The 22612-nt window shown below is 40.5% G+C and overlaps 1 protein-coding gene and 1 non-coding gene across 4 annotated transcripts in view; one reads left to right on the top strand and one right to left on the bottom strand.

The window, feature by feature from the left end:
• The window catches only part of SNX24 (sorting nexin 24), a 193258-nt gene that overhangs the window by 14965 nt on the left and 155681 nt on the right, over positions 1–22612 (bottom strand). For 2 of the 3 annotated variants that reach the window (XM_055298969.2, XM_063612963.1), the window contains exons 4-7: positions 19342–19436; positions 17908–17940; positions 17341–17405; positions 4548–5441 (exon numbers count right to left, since the gene is read on the bottom strand). In XM_055298969.2, the coding sequence (XP_055154944.1) occupies positions 5374–5441; positions 17341–17405; positions 17908–17940; positions 19342–19436 (261 nt within the window). In that variant the 3' untranslated portion in view covers positions 4548–5373. Of the gene's footprint in view, positions 1–4547; positions 5442–17340; positions 17406–17907; positions 17941–19341; positions 19437–22612 lie in introns of those variants that run through there. The other variant, XM_055298967.2, reaches the window with a different exon arrangement.
• On the top strand, positions 3482–3580 carry LOC129457949 (small nucleolar RNA U13). The gene has a single exon (XR_008649479.1). It is a non-coding gene; the product is annotated as a small nucleolar RNA U13 (small nucleolar RNA).

Here is a 22612-nt window from a genome sequence, read left to right as displayed (position 1 = left end):
TCCTGTGACCTCATATAACAAACACCCCCAAGAGTTGAACAGATGTTCTCTTCGTACTGGATTCTGAAGGAGTTATGAAAGTCAATAAATAATTCAAGATGATGGCTAAAGGGTAGGTCATAAACCATCTCCCTCAGCTGGTGGTCCCTAATACAGGTGTGTATCAGAGTGAACTGGGTGGTGTTTCTAACTACCCAAGGACAGGTCTCTGGCCAGATTTATTGATTCAGAATCCCAAGTGATTCTGATGCAAATCTCTGGTTTAGAACTACTGTTTCAGGATTGTAGAGGTTGCCAGGGATGTGAGACTAGTAACTGGTATGTGTGCCAAAAGCTCTCCTGCACCCATGACAGACAGTGCTACTTGATCACTACACCCTTACTCTCTGAGCCTGCACTCACTCAAAAGCCTTGTTTTTATTGTGGTAAAATATACATGACATAAAATTTATTTTAACCATTTTTAGTGTACAATACTATGGCATTAAGTACATTACATTGTTAAGCAACAATCACCACCAGCCAGCTCCAGAACGTTTTCATCTTCCCCAGCTGAAACCTATTAAACACTAATTCCTCATTTCCTCTTTTCCTCCATCCTCTGTCAACCAAAGTTCCACTTTCTGTCTCTATAAATTTGACTATGCTAGATACTTCATAGAAATGGAATCATACAGTATTTGCTTTTTTGTGACTGGCTTATGTCTCTGAATGTCAAGGTTCATCTGTGTTGCAGCATGTGTCAGAATTTCCTTTTTACCCATTCATCCGTTGCTGGACACTTGGGTTGTTTCCACCTTTTGGCTACTATGAATATATGCTATGAATATGGATATATGTATTAGTCCATTCTCACGCGTCTATAAAGGACTGCCCAAGACTGGGTAATTTATAAAGGAAAGAAGTTTAATTGACTCACAGTTCCACATGGCTGGGGAGGCCTCTAACTTACAATCATGGCAGAAGGGAAGCAAACACAACCTTCTTCACAAGATGGCAGGAAGGAGAGGTGCCAAGCAAAAAGGGGAAAAGCCCCTCATAAAAGATTAGATCTCATGAGAACTCACTATCATAAGAACAGCAGCATGGGGGTAACTGCCCCCATGACTCAATTACCTCCCAGCAGTTCCCTCTGACGACCTGTCGTGATTATGGGAAGTACGATTAATTCAAGATGAGATTTGGGTGGGGACACAGCCAAACCATATCATTATACAAATAGCTGTTTGAGTCCCTGCTTTCTTCTTTTAGGTATATATCCAGAAGTGGAAGTGCTGAATCACATAGCAATTCAATGCTTAATTTTTGAAGAAGTTATACCATTTCCCACACAGGCTGCAACCATTTCACACTTCCACCAGCAATGTACAGTTACAAGGGTTCTAATTTCTCCACCTCCTCACCAACACTTGTTATTTTCTGCTTTGATAGTAGCCATCCTCACAGGTGTGCTAAAATTCTTCTTTACGCAGCACTTCAAGCAGCCATTGTCAATCGATCAAAGTTGGCAAATGAGATGAAAGCCATTTGTTATTTCAAAAGTGTGATCATATTTCTCTAAACTGATTAAGAGAGCTCAACTTCTTTTCAATGGGAACTTGTAACTGTAACTGTAGGATTTACCACGTATTGATGGCCGTGGTGTTATTGGGGTTGTTCACATGGCTGATAGTAATGGGGGCAGTAACAAGGACACCAGGAGAAAGGATACGAGGGCTGCCAATATGCAGAATGAATAGGCAGAGATGAGGCCTGAGAGGCACTGCATAAGGTAGCATCGAAGACAGTCCAGGCAAAACACCAAGTCCAGGAACCAGGCGGGACAAATGATGTCCCCACATCCCGACTTAAGTGGTAATGGGATTTTTTTTTCCTTTTCTTTCCTCTGGTTTCTTCTCTCTGTCCTTTACTTCTCTATTGCCTGTGAATCCATGGTTTTAATGATTAAAGTTTTTGACATTTCCCCAAGTGCAGGGTTCCAAGCATGACTCGGAATACTATTAACACTGTGGTCCATGTGAATGACACTGCTTGGACTTGTGCAATGCATAGCCTGTAGAGCAATATGGGCCAGGCATGCCTAGTGAAATCCAAAAGTAAAATGTCTATCAATATGGTAATGGCTACTCAAATTATAGAAGATCCATACAGCTTTTTTTAAAAAAAGAGAATAGCACTTTATATACTGATACAGAAAGATTGCCAAGATATTGTTAAATAAAAACAAATAGAAAGCAATGGGTATTGCATGCTACCATTTTTGTAAAAGAGGGGAAATTAAATATATGTACACTAAATATACAATATCTGCTTGCATGTAGATGAAATATTACTCAAAGTAGCAAGTACAGACACATTAAGTACTCCCTTCTGTGGGATGGGAATTCGATATTAGGAGATGAGATGGGAGACAAATTTATTTTATCTATAGTTTTACATTTTATATAAAAAAATTTATTTTCATCGATAGCTTTAAATATTTTTTATTAAATTTTCAACCATGAAATGATGGAAATATGTTCTGGCTGGGCACGGTGGCTCACGCCTGTAATCCCAGCACTTTGGGAGGCCAAGGTGGTTGAATCACGAGGTCGGGAGTTCAAGACCAGCCTGGCCAAGATGGTAAAACACCGTCTCTACTAAAAATATAAAAATTAGTCAGGCGTGGTGGCGTGCGCCTGTAATCCCAGCTGCTCAGGAGACTGAGGCAGAGAACTGCTTGAACCCGGGAGTTGCAGTGAGTGGAGATTGTGCCACTGCACTCCAGCCTGGGCAACTGCACTCCAGCCTGGGTGACAGAGCAAGACTCCGTCTTCAAAAAAAAAAAAAGTTCCATCATCTTTCCCATGTGCATTCCTGAGGTGTAGATGGCTAGCAGCTTCTTCCCAGACTCCCTGCACCTGGGATGGAGAATAAGGTTCTACCAACTGGATGTGCGTTGAAGGGAGCTATGGAGTGGTAGGTGGGAGTGGGTGAATACCATCCTCCTGCCACTTTGGGCTGTGGTTGCTGGCAAGCAAGGCCATGGGTGTTGATAGGCAATTGTGATGCAGGCCCAGTCACCAGCTTCCTGGGTGCTGCTATGAGGCCGCACCTCATAGAGAGATCGCCATTATATTTCCTGGGAGCTCCATATCTCATGGAGATAACAGGTCCTTTTTGATCCTACTTGCTGATCCCTGGATTGCAGCTCTCATGCTGTTTACCTCAAGAGCTTCGCTCACAGCCCCCTAACTCCCTATATTCCTGCTTACAGCACAGGCTATAGCTCCCCAGGCAGGTCAGTGCTAGAAGTTGCTGGGGCTTTCTGGAATTTGTTCTTGGACACCTACCAGGAGTGCACTCCTCTCACCCTTCCAACAGATTCTGTAAGCATTCAGTTTTCAGCATTGTAGCCTTTTCTGCTTAAAAGACCTACACTGGTTTCTAGTTCCTTCAATAACCCTGACAGAATTACACATTAAAAATTTAAATAGATATGATCCTTGTGTAGTACATAAGCGTGACGACTGGGTTTTCCCACTCTTGTGAGGTGTGCCTCCTGCAAATCTTATGATGTCTGCATATGACTTGTCTGACAGGGAAAATAAAATTTACATAACTATAAAAAGTGAAAGTCATCACTAAGAAAAAACTTAATTCTCAGAAAAGATTTCTTGGGCAGTGTACCACTGTAGATACTTGGTCTTTTCAAAAAAATTCTTATTATCTTGGTAAATCATCAAATATTTAATGAACATCTACTGACTTAATAGATGAGGTAATTTATTATAATAATTTATCTTATATTAGAAATAAACATCTATGTGAATGTGTGAGAGGTTTTGTGTGTGCACATATGTGTGTGTGTGTAAACAGACAGCTACAAACCATGTTTCCAATGAAATCTTAGGAGAAGACAAACGCAAACATTTCCTTGTTCTTTGTTTTTATTTAACTCCAAATAGCTAATAACATAAAAACATTTTTAAAAAATCTCCAATACCCGACTATTATTTTTGGTTGACAACATTTGATTATTTAGTTCTTGCTTGTTTCCAACATGTAGTAACAGAATCTATCATAATATCTTTAAAAGTTTGCAGCAGGCTTCAAACCTGAATATTTAGATCCTAATCAAAAACCATGATGTAGTTATTAGTTTTGATTTTAAATATTTTGCCCCCACAGAACTTATTAAAACGAATAACCATAAATAGGCTAGCTATTAATTAGATCTCAATGAAATGCCCACATACAGCACATACATATAGGTAGTATATATGCTTTTATTCTTTACTACTCAAAGTATGATGTACAGTGGAGTTATATCACAAACACATTTAACTTACATTAACTCAACACATGAGGTCAGTGAAAAGGAAGCCATAAGGAAAATAACATGAAATCCTGTGGCGATCCCACCTATGATGAATGCACACCCTTGAGTAAACCCAGGTGGGTGCTGTCCATCCGTTGGGTGGGCACTTCACTCCTTGTCAGTTCACATCTGCCACTAGCGGGGCAAGCATCTTGCAGGGCTGATTCTAGTGTTAAAAGGTATGTGCTTCTTTTTTTTTTTTTTTTTTTACAAAATGGCTCCTAAACAAACACCAACAACTTCACTTGGTCTTCAAACAAAGAAACAGTCTTTTTTTCCAACACAGGAAGAAAAGCTACTTGTTGTGGATGTACAGGTTTCCAACATGGCACCCATCTAAAGGGCTTTCAAGGATCATCCTAATAGCCCATTTTACCTACGTACTGATCTTGGAAGCTAACCCCTGAGTATGATGCAACTCCACTCTAATGTAAATTAAAATGCCATGATCTTAAAAATGCCATAATATTGTCAGTATAATTTAATTTCCAGTTTAGTTCCATCTTCACATTTAGCAGTGTGTGTCTGTGGCTGTCTCCTGGTGCCAGCATTTCAGAATGTACTATCACTGGCTGAGAAAATCTCATGGTGAGAAGAGTAGTGTGTCATAAGATCTGAACAAAAAAGCTACCAAAGTTGATCAGTCTCAGTACGATTCAGGATATGATTTTCAATTAGCAAATGGTGCGACTGAAGCAGAGAGTGGCTGTTTTGCTACACCCAGTGCTCCCAGGAATCTCCTGTGGCCTCCTTTTCATGGGTTTCTACGCTGGCAGCTACACTCTACTTCTTAAACACTTGGCCTTAGCCTGACCACCGCCCCGGTTCAGTTTCTATTTTTAAGAGCACCATTCTAATGGAAATGTCCCTGCCCTGAATTACGCTGGGACTGTGCACTTTACCACTAGCTAGAGCTGTTATATATCATAGCGTTTAGGTTAACTTGGTAGGTATTGATTTCCTTGACTGTGACTTCGAAACTTGCTTCTGCTTCTTTTAGCCATGTAGGATTTCTACCTGGGCTGTAGATGAGGGTAAAATATCCCATGGAGGACTCCTTCAATAACCACATTTGGAAAATCTGGAAAAAAAAAAAAAAAAAAGAAAAACTGCTTTTCTTATGTGAAACAAAATATAATTGCATTCTGTAGAATGGAACAAGGCAATGCTGATGGTAAACACAGGAATCTGCATTGCCAGGTGTTTGCCTGGTTGAGGATGTGCTATCAGTCATGATGCTTCAGCCTAAAGCCACTTGAGTGCACCACCAGGCACAGCAGGAATGTGCGGCCAGATTTGTAGCTTATTGATTTAAGGGATGTTCTAATGGTTAATGCTGCTAGGCCTCAGCTCTTTATCTGAATGTTTTCTCACAAGGAAGATGGATTATACTGGCAATTCAATTTCTAACAAAATCTCAATATACTTGAAGGAATTCCAAGATTTCTACTGGGAATACCTCACTGCAGTTTTTCCATTGTGGTTTACAGTGCATTTAGTCCAAGTTGTCTTGAGTCTACTTGTTCTATTAGACTAGCTTCGAAAGAGAGCAGTAAGATGGGGGTCTGTCTTCCTAACTTAAAAGGGCAAATTTCCAACAGAAGCCATCCTGCCAAACTTGAAAACACAGCTACATTATTATAGGAGACAGGAAGGGAGGCCAGGGGTGCAGAGTATGTTATACCACATTCCAGTCATTAGAGTAGGTAAAATGTGAATGGATTACATGAATGGGAACCAATCTATCTCATGGTTCAGAAGTTTAATTTTTAAACTTTAATCTGTACATAATGATATCCAGGAACTATCCTAAAGCTGAGCACTTTAAACAAATATCGTTATTATGTAAGAAAATAAAGGTGGTCCAATATTTTAAGAAAAAAAAATGTGCATCTAACCTCTATTGTCTACTGCGTAAATAAAATCATTTACTAGGGGATTGGGCCTCATCAGAGGAGGCAGAAAGGCTCTCAGAGGCTAGGGGTAGGCAGAGGGAGCTAGCCAGGTGGAAAGTCTGTGGCCAGAGGGAGCCTGGAGGATTCAGAGACCTAAATAAAGGCCACCGTAGCTAGAGAAGTGAGAATGAGGAGGCTGGAGGGCACGGGGTGCCCCCATCACATCTGGGAAGAATGGATAGGAATTCAGGCTTTATCTGAAACTCATTGGGAAGCTATTGAGGGAGTTTAAGCAGAGTGAGACAGAGAGGAATTGTGTTTTGAAAAAGATGATTCTGGCTGCCAACTGGAGAATGGACTGAAGCAAGTTCAAAGCAGACACAAGATCAGTTTGGAGACTACTGTAGTAGTTCCAGAGGGCAATGGTGGCAGCCTAAACGAGGTTGAGGATGGAGAATCATGGAGGAATTCTAGAGAAATGAAGGACAGGACCAAGTGACAGGTTAGATGTGGCTAGTGGGGGAAGGGGTGAAGTCAAGGACGCCTCTTGGGTTTCTGGCTTGCATAATCAGAGGGTGGTGGGAGAAGACCCAGAATAGGAGTAAAACAGAAGATCATCAACTCGGTCTGGAACTTGTGTTTGAGGCACCTGTGAAACTTGCCAAAAGGGAAGTCAAGTAAGTGAATAGAATATGATGACAAGTTTACCTCAACAAATATTTATTGAGAGGCCTCTGTCTCCTGGACCGGCCACTTAATACCTATGTGACCTTAAGGTGAGTTATTGAACATCTCTGTCTCTCTCTTTCCTCAACTGTGAAATGGATTTCATAATAGTATCTACCTTATAGGCTGTTTTAAAAATTGGGGAGACAAGCTAATGAACACACAAAATATGTCTTAGAAAATCTCCAATACATGAGTATCCAGTTATTTCTGGTTGATGACACTTGATTTTTTTAGTGCATGCCTTTCCCCAACATGAAGTAATGGTTTTTCATGAAATATATCTTTGAAAGCTTGTGATAGGCCTTACACATGTATATTTAGAGCCCAATAAAAAACAATAATTTAGATAAGCTAATTTTAATTCTAAATGTATTTCTCCCACATAGAAGGGTATTAAAATCAATTGCCATGAATAGAGCTGTTAATTTTCTAAAAGATACTCAAATAGGACATATTACATGACGGTGGCAGACATGCCTTTATTCTTTGCCACTCACAATATAGAAGTCGATTTGAAGGTCAGTGAAATTACATCGTAAGTATATTAGCTTAAAAGGATTCAACTAAATAAGCAAAAAAGACATAAAGGAAAATAACATTACATACTGTGGGTAACTCTACCGCACTGGTAATATGTCAAGCAGTGACAAGAACAGGGCAAGGAGAAAAATACAGCAGGGCATGGGCTGGAGAGGGCCCAGAGATAGGGAAGCGAGGGAAGAATTTGAGTGATGATGCCATTTGGGTGATGACTTGCAGGAAGGGACAAAGCAGCCTGCTGGGAGGGTGTCCAGGAGAAGGGCATTCCTGGCAGAGGGAACAGCAAGTGCTAAGGTTCTGTATGTATGTCCACCAAGAGCTGAACATATGCTAGATGTTGGGGATTTAGAGGACAAAGCCAAAGAACAAAGATAAGATAGTCTGTGACCATTGCTATGAAGGAAGCGAACAGGGTTCTCTGACAAAAAGTGAATAGGATGGAGGTGTTTTAAAGCAAGGTCCACCAACTAGCGATCAGAAATAACATAATCAGGGTTTTGGTTTGTTTTCTCATCTGTTCCACTCTACTTTAAACTGTGGATTTTGGCTTCATCATATGCATGATTTACTACAATGTCCATTATTGCCAGCATGACTCAGTAAACTGTCCTTGCCTTTGATTCTCATTGAGAGGTGATGAGAAGGAAGGTGATTTAGGGCAGGTTTTGTTGTTATTTTTGTTGGTTTTTGCTTATTTAATGAATATGTATTGTGAATGGGTGGAGGGGCTCGTGCAAAGGAAGAATCAGCACAGGCTCTCTGAAGCTGTGGCATTCAACGTGAGCCCTGGAAGATGAGAGGCAGCTGGCTATGGATGGAGAAAAGAAGGCTCAAGGTGGAGGAAACAGCAACCTGAGGCCCAGAAAGAAGTCCAGGGTGGCCAGGGCACATTGTATGAGGAGGTCCAGTAGGAACAGGAGGCTGGGGCAGGCCACAGAGGGCCTTGCAAACAAACCACAGGTAAGAGTCTGGAGCTCCCAGGAGAGAGCTGAGATGGAGATACAATATTGTGACTCAGGTGTACACACGTGGTAGGCAGGCCACACACAAGGAGATCATCTGAAAGAAAGTGTACTGAGAAGAGGAGAGGGTCTATGACAGCATTCTGGTCAGCTGCCAGAAGTGGAAGGAGGTGGGAAAGCCAAGGGGAGACACTGTTTGAAGGAGGAGAAACAGGTCAACATGTCTAAAGTACATGAGAGGCCAAGGAAGATGAGGACTGAAAAATATCCATGGGCTTTAGCCACACTGAAATCACTGGGGACTTTGGCAAGAGTTGTTTTGAGTTTCCCAGGAAAATCAAAACAAAGACCAAAAAGCAAATGCTTTTCAATTTGTTAAGAGAATACTCTCCTGATTTCTAATGTTAAAAGCTAAGGGATATTTGATTATTAGTATTTTATAAGAGGATAATGCTTAAATGTCAGATTTTTGAAGACAGACACTCCTCTGACTTTGTAGGGGGCGGGGTCAGCACATCTGTGACGAAATTTCCACATGCAATATCCTCTGGAATAACCTTAATATCTTGCTAAAAGGCATCATAACAAAAATGTGATGGAAGTAAAGTTTCTCTTTAAATTAAATGCTAAAAATTTGCAAGAATATATCATTAGTATAACACTTCTAAGATAACAAGAATCTGATTCATGAAACTGGCTTGGTCAAAATTCCAAGAAAACAGATCTGGTGACTGGTCCTTCTATACCTCCCATCCCATCCATCAAACCTGTGATCCATTTATTCTCAAACAGGAGTACCCTTATTTTGCAAGTCTTCATCCATATTACCATGCTACCAATGATACATAACGTTTTACTCTTTCCAGCTCAAGACATTTACCCCTGATGTTCCTTCCCAGAAAGTTCCTCCTGTTCTTCACTGTCCAAGCCAGGCATAGAGCACATGGTAGGCACTGCTCAATAAGCTGGATGAATTGGATTTAAAGGTCATAAAATATCTTCCCTCTTCTATCAAGTATCCTGGCTATTCTAGTCCACAGTAACCATTTCACTGTCTACACTTCTGCAGGAATTTCAGTCAGATGCATGACATATCTGAGCATAAACAATACATGGAAAAAGTGCTTGTGGAGCCATTTTTCAAAGATAATAAGAACAATTTATAAAACATTATCTATTTAATCTGTATTAGGTTGCATTATGACTATTTGTTAAATATGATATTTTAACATGACATCAACTAACATGTATATTTGTTAAACATAAGAAGCAAATGTTATAGAGAGGAAGTTATTCTTCACTGCAAGGATCTTATAGGAAAAAGAATATGAGGTCATATTCCCATACAGCAAAAGCAGCTCACTCTGATCAGGGTGCTACTAGGAAGGGTCCCTCAACCCTTCCTAGGGAGGAGCAGGGCTGCATCCTGGCCACCCTTCTTCAAACTGACAGCTAATTGGGTGATCTGAGTACATGCATACTTGCTATAGAGAGCAGTTCTCTTTCTCCTGCTCATAAGGTTTTATTGTCAGAAACAGGAAGGGTTTCAACGGATCATTTATCTATTGCCATTTAGTGACTCCCAGAAACAAGATTCACTATATGCAAAGAGCACAGAAGGAATACATAGGCAACAAGAGGTCCACCCATCAACCATCTGAGAGTGGACAAGTCAGGGACCTCCCTGAACCCCAATTTTCCCATTCAGCCAATGATAATATCTGCCTTGCTTAGTTCACAAGGTTGTTAAGGAAATTAAATGAGATAATGTATGCAAATGAGCTCATAAAGAGATGCATAACAGGGTGGAGCCAAGATGGCCGAATAGGAACAGCTCCGGTCTCCAGCTCCCAGCCCCAGCGACACAGAAGACGGGTGATTTCTGCATTTCTGCTTGAGGTACCGGTTTCATCTCACTAGGGAGTGCCTAACAGTGGGTTCAGGACAGTCGGTGAAGCGCACTGTGCGCGAGCCGAAGCAGGGCGAGGCATTGCCTCACTCGGGAAGCGCAAGGGGTCAGGGAGTTCCCTTTCCTAGTCAAAGAAAGGGGAAACAGACAGCACCTGTAATATCGGGTCACTCCCATCCTAATACTGTGCTTTTCCAACGGGCCTGGAAAACGGCTCACTAGGAGATTGTGTCCCGCACCTGGCTCGGAGGGTCCTATGCCCACGGAGTCTCGTTGATTGCTAGCACAGCAGTCTGAGATCAAGCTGCAAGGCGGCAGCCAGGCTGGGGTAGGGGCGCCCGCCATTGCCCAGGCTTGCTTAGGTAAACAAAGCAGCCAGGAAGCTCGAACTGGGTGGAGCCCACCACAGCTCAAGGAGGCCTGCCTGCCTCTGTAGGCTCCACCTCTGGGGGCAGGGCACAGACAAACAAAAACTCAGTGAGAACCTCCACAGCCTTAAATGTCCCTGTCTGACTGACAGCTTTGAAGAGAGTAGTGGTTCTCCCAGCACGCAGCTGGAGATCTGAGAACGGACAGACTGCCTCCTAAAGTGGGTCCCTCACCCCCGAGCAGCCTAACTGGGAGGCACCCCCCCAGTAGGGACAGACTGACACCTCATTCAACCGGGTACTCCTCTGAGACAAAACTTTCAGAGGAACTATCAGACAGCTGAATTTGTGGTCTCACGAAAATCCGCTGTTCTGCAGCCACCGCTGCTGACACCCAGCCAAACAGGGTCTGGAGTGGACCTCTAGTAAACTCCAACAGACCTACAGCTGAGGGTCCTGTCTGGTAGAAGGAAAACTAACAAACAGAAAGGACATCCACACCAAAAATCCATCTGTACATCACCATCATCAAAGACAAAAAGTAGATAAAACCACAAAGATGGGGAAAAAACAGACCAAAAAAACTGGAAACTCTAAAAAACAGAGCACCTCTCCTCCTCCAAAGGAACGCAGTTCCTCACCAGCAACGGAACAAAGCTGGATGGAGGATGACTTTGATGAGTTGAGAGAAGAAGGCTTCAGACGATCAAACTACTCTGAGCTACGAGAGGAAATTCAAAACAATAGCAAAGAAGTTAAAAACTTTGAAAAAAAATTAGAAGAATGGATAACTAGAATAACCAATGGAGAGAAGGGCTTCAAGGAGCTGATGGAGCTGAAAGCCAAGTTTCGAGAACTACGCGAAGATTGCAGAAGCCTCAGTAGCAGATGCGATCAACTGGAAGAAAGGGTATCGCTGATGGAAGATGAAATGAATGAAATGAACAGAGAAGGAAAGTTTAGAGAAAAAAGAATACAAAGAAATGAACAAAGCCTCCAAGAAATTTGGGACTATGTGAAAAGACCAAACCTACGTCTGATTGGTGTACCTGAAAATGATGGGGAGAATGGAAACAAGTTGGAAAACACTCTGCAAGATATTATCCAGGAGAACTTCCCCCATCTAGCAAGGCAGGCCAGCATTCAGATTCAGGAAATACAGAGAACGCCACAAAGATACACCTCGAGAAGGGCAACTCCAAGACACATAATTGTCAGATTCACCAAAGTTGAAATGAAGGAAAAAATGTTAAGGGCAGCCAGAGAGAAAGGTCGGGTTACCCACAAAGGGAAGCCCATCAGACTAACAGCTGATCTCTCAGCAGAAACTCTACAAGCCAGAAGAGAGTGGGGGCCGATATTCAACATTCTTAAAGAAAAGAATTTTCAACCCAGAATTTCCTATCCTGCCAAACTAAGCTTCATAAGTGAAGGAGAAATAAAATACTTTACAGACAAGCAAACACTGAGTGATTTTGTCACCACCAGGCCTGCCCTAAAGGAGCTCCTGAAGGAAGCACTAAACATGGAAAGGAACAACCGGTACCAGCCACTGCAAAAACACGCCAAACTGTAAAGACCATCGAGGCTAGGAAGAAACTATAGCAACTAACGAGCAAAATAACCAACTAACATCATAATGACAGGATCAGATTCACACATAACAATATTCACGTTAAATGTAAATGGGCTAAATGCTCCAATCAAAAGACACAGACTGGCAATCTGGATAAGGAGTCAGGACCCATCAGTGTGCTGTATTCAGGAAACCCATCTCACGTGCAGAGACACACATAGACTCAAAATAAAGGGATGGAGGAAGATCTATCAAGCAACTGGAAAACAAAAAAAGGCAGGGGTTGCAATCCTAGTCTCTGATAAAATAGACTTTAAACCAACAAAGATCAAAAGAGACAAAGAAGGCCATTACATAATGGTAAAGGGATCAATTCAACAAGAAGAGCTAACTATCCTAAATATATATGCACCCAACACAGGAGCACCCAGATTCGTAAAGCAAGTCCTCAGTGACCTACAAAGGGACTTAGACTCCCACACAATAATAATGGGAGATTTTAACACCCCACTGTCAGCATTAGACAGATCAATGACACAGAAAGTTAACAAGGATATCCAGGAATTGAACTCAGCTCTACATAAAGTGGACCTAATAGACATCTACAGAACTCTCAACCCCAAATCAACAGAATATACATTTTTTTCGGCACCACACCACACCTATTCCAAAATTGACCACATAGTTGGAAGTAAAGCTCTCCTCAGCAAATGTAAAAGAACAGAAATTATAACAAACTGTCTCTCAGACCACAGTGCAATCAAACTAGACCTCAGGATTAAGAAACTCACTCAAAACCGCTCAACTACATGGAAACCAAACAACCTGCTCCTGAATGACTATTGGGTACATAATGAAATGAAGGCAGAAATAAAGATGTTCTTTGAAACCAACGAGAACAAAGACACAACATACCAGAATCTCTGGGACACGTTCAAAGCAGTGTGTAGAGGGAAATTTATAGCACTAAATGCCCACAAGAGAAAGCAGGAAAGATCCAAAATTGGCACCCTAACATCACAATTAAAAGAACTAGAAAAGCAAGAGCAAACACATTCAAAAGCTAGCAGAAGGCTAGAAATAACTAAAATCAGAGCAGAACTGAAGGAAATAGAGACACAAAAAACCCTTCAAAAAATTAATGAATCCAGGAGCTGGTTTTTTGAAAAGATCAACAAAATTGATGGACCGCTAGCAAGACTAATAAAGAAGAAAAGAGAGAAGAATCAAATAGATGCAATAAAAAACGAAAAAGGGGATATCACCACCGATCCCATAGAAATACAATCTACCATCAGAGAATACTACAAACACCTCTATGCAAATAAACTAGAAAATCTAGAAGAAATGGATAAATTCCTCGACAAATACACCCTCCCAAGACTAAACCAGGAAGAAGTTGAATCTCTGAATAGACCAATAACAGGTTCTGAAATTGTGGCAATAATCAATAGCTTACCAACCAAAAAGAGTCCAGGACCTGATGGATTCACAGCTGAATTCTACCAGAGGTACAAGGAGGAACTGGTACCATTCCTTCTGAAACTATTCCAATCGATAGAAAAAGAGGGAATCCTCCCTAACACATTTTATGAAGCCAGCATCGTCCTGATACCAAAACCTGGCAGAGACATAACCAAAAAAGAGAATTTCAGACCAATATCCTTGATGAACATTGATGCAAAAATCCTCAATAAAATACTGGCAAACCAAATCCAGCAGCACATCAAAAAGCTTATCCACCATGATCAAGTGGGCTTCATCCCTGGGATGCAAGGCTGGTTCAACATACGCAAATCAATAAATGTAATCCAGCATATAAACAGAACCAAAGACAAAAACCACGTGATTATCTCAATAGATGCAGAAAAGGCCTTTGACAAAATTCAACAACGCTTCATGCTAAAAACTCTCAATAAATTAGGTATTGATGGGACGTATCTCAAAATAATAAGAGCTATCTGTGACAAACCCACAGTCAATATCATACTGAATGGGCAAAAACTGGAAGCATTCCCTCTGAAAACTGGCACAAGACAGGGATGCCCTCTCTCACCGCTCCTATTCAACATAGTGCTGGAAGTTCTGGCCAGAGCAATCAGGCAGGAGAAGGAAATAAAGGGTATTCAATTAGGAAAAGAGGAAGTCAAATTGTCCCTGTTTGCAGATGACATGATTGTATATCTAGAAAACCCCATTGTCTCAGCCCAAAATCTCCTTAAGCTGATTAGCAACTTCAGCAAAGTCTCAGGATACAAAATTAATGTACAAAAATCACAAGCATTCTTCTACACCAGTAACAGACAAACAGAGAGCCAAATCATGAGTGAACTCCCATTCACAATTGCTTCAAAGAGAATAAAATACCTAGGAATCCAACTTACAAGGGATGTGAAGGACCTCTTCAAGGAGAACTACAAACCACTGCTCAATGAAATAAAAGAGGATACAAACAAATGGAAGAACATTCCATGCTCATGGGTTGGAAGAATCAATATCGTGAAAATGGCCATACTGCCCAAGGTAATTTATAGATTCAATGCCATCCCCATCAAGCTACCAATGACTTTCTTCACAGAATTGGAAAAAACTACTTTAAAGTTCATATGGAACCAAAAAAGAGCCCGCATCACCAAGTCAATCCTAAGCCAAAAGAACAAAGCTGGAGGCATCACGCTACCTGACTTTAAACTATACTACAAGGCTACAGTAGCCAAAACAGCATGGTACTGGTACCACAACAGAGACATAGATCAATGGAACAGAACAGAGCCCTCAGAAATGATGCCGCATAGCTACAACTATCTGATCTTTGACAAACCTGACAAAAACAAGAAATGGGGAAAGGATTCCCTATTTAATAAATGGTGCTGGGAAAACTGGCTAGCTGTATGTAGAAAGCTGCAACTGGATCCCTTCCTTACACCTTATACAAAAATTAATTCAAGATGGATTAAAGACTTATATGTTAGACCTAAAACCATTAAAATCCTACAAGAAAACCTAGGCAATACCATTCAGGACATAGGCGTGGGCAAGGACTTCATGTCTAAAACACCAAAAGCAATGGCAACAAAAGCCAAAATCGACAAATGGGATCTCATTAAACTAAAGAGCTTCTGCACAGCAAAAGAAACTATCATCAGAGTGAACAGGCAACCTACAAAATGGGAGAAAATTTTTGCAACCTACTCATCTGACAAAGGGCTAATATCCAGAATCTACAATGAGCTCAAACAAATTTACAAGAAAAAAACAAACAACCCCATCAAAAAGTGGGCAGAGGACATGAACAGACACTTCTCAAAAGAAGACATTTATGCAGCCAAAAAACACATGAAGAAATGCTCATCATCACTGGCCATCAGAGAAATGCAAATCAAAACCACAGTGAGATACCATCTCACACCAGTTAGAATGGCCATCATTAAAAAATCAGGAAACAACAGGTGCTGGAGAGGATGTGGAGAAATAGGAACACTTTTACACTGTTGGTGGGACTGTAAACTAGTTCAACCATTGTGGAAGTCAGTGTGGCGATTCCTCAGGGATCTCGAACTAGAAATACCATTTGACCCAGCCATCCCATTACTGGGTATATACCCAAAGGACTATAAATCATGCTGCTATAAAGACACATGCACACGTATGTTTATTGCGGCACTATTCACAATAGCAAAGAGTTGGAACCAACCCAAATGTCCAACAACGATAGACTGGATTAAGAAAATGTGGCACATATACACCATGGAATACTATGCAGCCATAAAAAATGATGAGTTCGTGTCCTTTGTAGGGACATGGATGAAACTGGAAAACATCATTCTCAGTAAACTATCGCAAGGACAAAAAACCAAACACCGCATGTTCTCACTCAGAGGTGGGAATTGAACAACGAGAACTCATGGACACAGGAAGGGGAACATCACGCTCCGGGGACTGTTGTGGGGTGGGGGGAGGGGGGAGGGACAGCATTAGGAGATACACCTAATGCTAAATGACGAGTTAATGGGTGCAGGAAATCAACATGGCACATGGATACATATGTAACAAACCTGCACATTGTGCACATGTACCCTAAAACCCTAAAGTATAAAAAAAAATAAAAATAAAATAAAATAAAATAAAAATAAAAAAAAAAGAAAAAAAAAAGAGATGCATAACAGAACACTTTGAGAGGGACTCTGATGAATTTAAATTTCTTTGCAAAGAGAAAAGACTCAGTTGAAAATATTGATTACAATTATACTTAGATAAATTAATTGTATTTAAAATATGCAACTTCTAAAAATATATAGTTGACCCTCAAAGATCCTGCAATGTATATACACGGTTTCGGGGAAGACGCTTTTTTTTTTTTTTTTGAGACGGAGTCTCGCTCTGTCATCCAGGCTGGAGTGCAGTGGCGCAATCTCAGCTCACTGCAAGCTCTGCCTCCTGGGTTCACGCCATTCTCCTGCCTCAGCTTCCTGAGTAGCTAGGACTACAGGCACTGGCCACCACGCCTGGCTAATTTTTTGTGTTTTTAGTAGAGACGGGGTTTCACCGTGTTAGCCAGGATGGTCTCAATCTCCTGACCTCGTGATCCACCCGCCTTGGCCTCCCAAAGTGCTGGGATTACAGGCGTGAGCCACTGCATCCGGCCAGGAAGAGGCATTTTTAAAAAGGACTAGAGCCTTGAATTTGAACCCTGGCATCTGGACAAAAACAAGAAGAGGCCAAAATGACATGATCAGAAAAATTAAGGACCATAAATACCTTTCTTCCTTATTACTCTAATTCAAAATAGTCTGGTAAGAGAGAAAGAAAGATTACATTTCCTCCGGAAAGGCCGGCCCCAATTAAAATTCTAAGTGTCGCTTATACCAAGAGCACTGGTTTATTGGCAGATTATTAAGCCCTGGACCAATGTCACTCTGTTAGACCTGCATTAAAAACGTGGTTTATGTGGTGCAGGGTCAGATCAGTAAAGAGCTGTTAGCAGATGACAGGTTTGATTACCGCTGGCTGCAGGCAAGACGTATGGATCCCTGAGGAACAGCAGCACAGGCTGGTGGGACAGTTTGCTGGAAAGGTCAAGAACAGGCATGTCAGCATCAGGGGACGATGGTAAACAGAAAACACTACAAACTAGCTTTGAGGGGATCAAACTGCTGTGCGGGGACATCTCAGTGTTTATGTTCTAACAGTGTGGGTGAATAATAGCACGCAGAGTGAGAGTGAACAAATGGGCACTGCTCTCATCTTCTAAACATTTCTTTGTGGAATTTGAAGCAGATATACGATCTATACAATAAATCATTGCTGAAACGTGCTTTCCTAAAAATCTTGTAATACGATTGTTGATAAAACATTCTGATTACTTGCATGAAACAATGTAGGGCTCTTATTCCTCCACTTTTAATTCTAACTGGTTACTCCTGTAATTCCCTATCAAATATTTATAATCTTAAAACCAATTTCTGAACAAAGGTTCTTAAGAAAAACATAACTTGAAACACATCGTGGAGGATTAAACATTTAGCAAAACCATAATCCTATTCCTGGCTGATGAGGGTTAGTCCTTACCTTGACTCTTCAGATTCTGTTTCATCAAAAGATCTAAAAGTTTTGAAAAAGGAAAAAAACAAAAAAACCACACACGTTGAGTCAATGTTTATGCCAACAAAGGAAAAAATACCCAATATTATTCGATGACTGAATTGAGAGATATTTTTTAAAAGAGCTGTGAGTTTCCACTGAGCCATAGCATGGCTATGCCCCATTCTAAGGAATCTGAAGACTGGAATATTCTTTGATTTCCCTTAAGATTACTTAAAAATCCCCAGGTTTTATTACTACTTGTGGGCTTGTATAATGGAGAAAACATTTCGCTCACTGCCACTGCTAATGTCTATTCTAAAAAATACATAAACATATATGAAGCCTAACCTGCCCGTAAACACATACAAGTTGGAACAGAACACACTGACAACACAGTACTTGCCAAGTGTATAATTTTTGTTATGCAATAAGTGGAAAGTGGCTCTGAGTAAACAGTGCTCATGAGGAGCTGTGACAGGTGTTTGCAGCCCCGTCATCCAGCAGATGGCTAAGGTTTAACATGACTTTGGGTGTGGCCTGCTTGATTTTCTTGTAGTTAAGTGTGGTTCCTTCAGGCAGCGAGAAAATGGGTAAACCTCTCTCCTGCATGGATTTTCAGAGAGTTTGTGATGATTTTTTTCCCCTGTAAATGGATACAGTATGCCATGGATGTTCCTGAAGGCCTTCTGAGGCTAGCTCAGCCCACATCATATGCTGTTGCTGGGCCAGTGGCTTATTTCAGAGTTAATTCTTTGGGAGAAATTTTCCTAATTGCTGATGATATCAAACCTCTGGGTCCTTGGGTTTAGGACCAATGGTTTAGACCAATAGATAGGGATTAGGATTTGTAGTCCTGCCACTGGAAGTTCCTGAGAGAGGAACCTGGACTATAGAGGAAAAGGGCTCACCTTGGAAGCCCTCGGTTCTGCAAGCTACAAGGCAAGAGATCTTAGGAAAGTCACTAAATTCCTGTGTCTCTGTTTGCTCAACTATAAAATGAGAGGAGTTGGATCAAATCATCTCTAAGATCATTCATAACCTTAAAATTATATGAATATGTGTACCACCAGGATATGAATTTTGCTCGAGTTTCCACTAATAAATGAGCCCATAACAAGTTATCCAGATTCATAATTCCCATCAAGTAACATCATTCTATGTAACAGTGTAATTGAAAAGGTTGATTCCTTGAGTCTAAACATAGGTTACCGAACCATGGCCATTTGGCCGCAAGATGGGCATGAGGACTTCAGAGAATTCTTTTAACCAAAAGCAGGGGGCGAGCGAGTACTGTAGCAAGCCAAAAGAGTGGGCGTGGCCGGCGGGCTACTCGGGCATCACTCTGGGCTATTTGTTAGATCAATTGGTCATTGAAGAGTAATTTAAAATACACATCCAATATGCAAACATGATTCTTACCCACAACTTTCTGCCTTTGGTAGAGAGGGCAAGTGTCGCACATTTAGGAAATCAAGAAACAGTTTGGGAAGTTCTTCATTTTCTAAAATGACAGCCTGTGAAAGCAGAAAACAATTAGAAACTGAAGTGAAGTTTGCTAGGCGATCAATCAAATGAACTATTTCAAAAAGTCATAACCGTCCATCAAAGTTCTTACCAGCAACATTCCTGACAGTCGAGACGAGGAGTGGTCTCTGTTTTGCCCACCAGGAATTCAGGCTGACACACAGGCTAGCGAGTGCCGGCAAATCCTGCAGTTTATCTGTTCTTTCATTCAACTAGCATTTATAGAGCACCTACTATACACTAGATGCTGACTAGGGGACAAGACAGTGGGGAGCCAGGTAGAAATGGTTCTTGCCTTCATGGAGATTCTAATCCAGAATGAATATTTCAAAACCTGGCAACATCAATAATACTGTTAAGATATGTATATCAAATTTTCCTTACTGAGTGATAAAGTGGTCTGATATACATTATCTATACGTGTGTGTGTGTGTGTGTGTGTGTGTGTGTGTGTGTGTGTGTATCTCCCCACAGGAGACCACTGCTATTTAGGAAATACGATAAATTATTTTTTAACTAGAAGATTTAGTCAAGAACCTTCAACTATCACTGTTTTGGCATTAGAATCAACTGACATTTATTGCCATTTGGACAGCTCCACTTAAAGGGTCAGTAACAACTTTACTGCTAAGTGTAAATCAGCGTACACACTGAAAAAAAATCCATAGAGTTCTTCCATTTAGTGAGCTCTGCTACAGAGCTGGCATAATGGCATAACCATGTCAGTACTCACAGATCCAGATTATGCAATGTCAAGGAGAAATCTGACAAAGAAGTATGTATCTTCATATCTACGTATTTTTAAAGTCTACCAGAGTGTGTGAACTGAATATAAGTTTGCCACCTCCCCCTCCCTCTCTTCCAAAATACCACAGGAGAAAAGCATCAAAGGTTTTATCATAATCTCTGACTTCAATACAACTATTCTTAAGGGTCATTTTTCATAACACCGTGGGTAAATTTTGTCCAATAAGTACATGTTGTTTAAAGAACTATGAGAATTAGTGGTGAAATATCATTCACACAACTGATCAGGAATACTGTGTAAGGGTGGTGTATAAAATACATAACAAGTAACAAAAGTGAGGTGAAATTATGTATCTTGTAGATACATAGTTCTGTATCACATCTTGTTCTTAGCCATGGTTCACATACTGAGTGGCCCCAATTTCTCATCAGGTTTTGTAATACTGTTACCCAGTTCAGGTCATACAAATGGAGTGGATAACTATACAGGTTGCCAGTCCTCCTAGGCTGCCCTCTGTCCCACACTAGAGCAGAGCCCTCCTGGTGTTCAGTCCCTGGAGAGGGGTCATCTAAAGAGCCACCTCCACTGGGGGCTGCTACTGTTCTTTATACAGCTCACCATTCCCATGGAAGCTTAAGGAATAAAAGACAGAAGAAAAAATTGGGGTGTTATACTTTATTCATTAAATAATAATTTACTGGGCATCTATCATGTTAGGCACTGGGACATGATGATAAATCTTACAGGTCCAGTGGAGCATGGGCTGAAGAAAGCTAGCAATGAACAAGTAAACACACACACTAAACAACAACTTAAACTTGCCTTAAAATACAGTGAGATAGAATTGAAATAGCGTATCACTCTCTAAGCGTTTTCCCATCTACCATTGCATTCATCCGTCCATCCCTCTGTCCCTCTCTCCATCCATGTGTGTGTATGTGTTTACTTTCTCCTGGTTATAAAAATAGAAAAATAAAAAGTTCAGAAAACAAAGAAGAAAAAAACCCTCCTATGTCCAGAGGCATAATTTCATTACTATTTCAATTAAATTTCCTTAAATCATTTCACTTTCATCTCAGTTTTTACCTATTCAAGGAAATTTTTTAGGTGCCCAGAGGTCATTATTTCAGTGCCTGTAACTCAAAAAGTTCTAGAAATCATCACACATATAAAACTCCAAGGTATTTTGGCTCTGACACATTTCAATGATTGTTTTTTTTCTAGATACATGTTTAAGAGGATGATACAATACTTATTTGAATAATAAAACCTAATGTTGTAACACATGCAGACCTGTTCTCCCAGGCAATAGTTTTAATTATCTGTACAAGTGGTAGCTTTCACATTTAAAAAAAAGAGGGGAGGATATAACATTCTTATCTCCACCCCCACCTTCTTAAAATAAATTAAATCAATAACAAGTGTGGGACACTTTTAATGACCTGAACTACTTAATTTCCAGGATCTCCAGAGATGTCATCCATCACCGCAGTATGGAGGAAGACATCTCTTGAGTGTTCAGGGGGTTACTTAGATTTTATTAATGCAAGATTTAGGGAATTTTAACAAGGTGAATTGTTTATTTGCCTTGACAGATTGGCTTACAATGCACTGCCTACATCTACAGCATGATCATTAATGACAAAAGACAGGCAAAAAGCTGTTTACACTGCAACACAGGGACGGGAATTAATCCTGCTCAGCCTCCCCAAACAGAGTTCTCTAAACAGATGATCACGTTGCTTTATGTAAGATATAGTGGCAAAAGCAATACAGAAAACTCCAGAAATCTGCGTGAATTTACTTTGCTAAATTTTCACCGAATATTCTCAAATAATATTTTCCATAAAACAATGACCAATAGGTACTTTGGGATTTATAGTTTTAGAGAAGGCAGCATCGACAGTTAGTTAAGCATTTAGTTATGTGGGCAGGAATATTTCCTAAGCTCTGTTTTTAAAGCTTGGGAGAAAAGAACTAATACTTCAGAGATAAAGTAAAATATAGAAGAATTTACCTAATGTAATATATTATGTACAAATGACTGTCATCAATTGGTACAGAGATACAAAAGAGGAATTAAATCTTTTTGTTCATACACACATGATCTTATTCATAAGAAACTGAACAGTAAGGCTGGACCTCACAACTGTTCCATTTACAACTTCTTCAGTTTCTTGAAAGGCTTTTACTCTGAAGGAACCACCCCTTCTTGAAGCTGTACCCCGGGTCATCCTATAGAATAAATATGTCAGTTTGGTTTAAATCTCTCAATTTTGCTCAACAATAAGCTCCTAAGTTTTAAAAAATCAAATTTTTGAATATCAAATCCTATCTCCCTATTGTTTTAGATTGCTTATTTTTATTTTTGATTAATATCCAATGGTTAATCACTTTCATTCTTTAGAGAGACAGTGT

This window comes from Symphalangus syndactylus, chromosome 11, assembly GCF_028878055.3.
Source record: "Symphalangus syndactylus isolate Jambi chromosome 11, NHGRI_mSymSyn1-v2.1_pri, whole genome shotgun sequence".
Lineage (NCBI taxonomy): Eukaryota > Metazoa > Chordata > Mammalia > Primates > Hylobatidae > Symphalangus > Symphalangus syndactylus.
The sequence above is the reverse complement of the archived record's forward strand: the minus strand, read 5'-3'. Positions and strand labels throughout refer to the sequence as shown.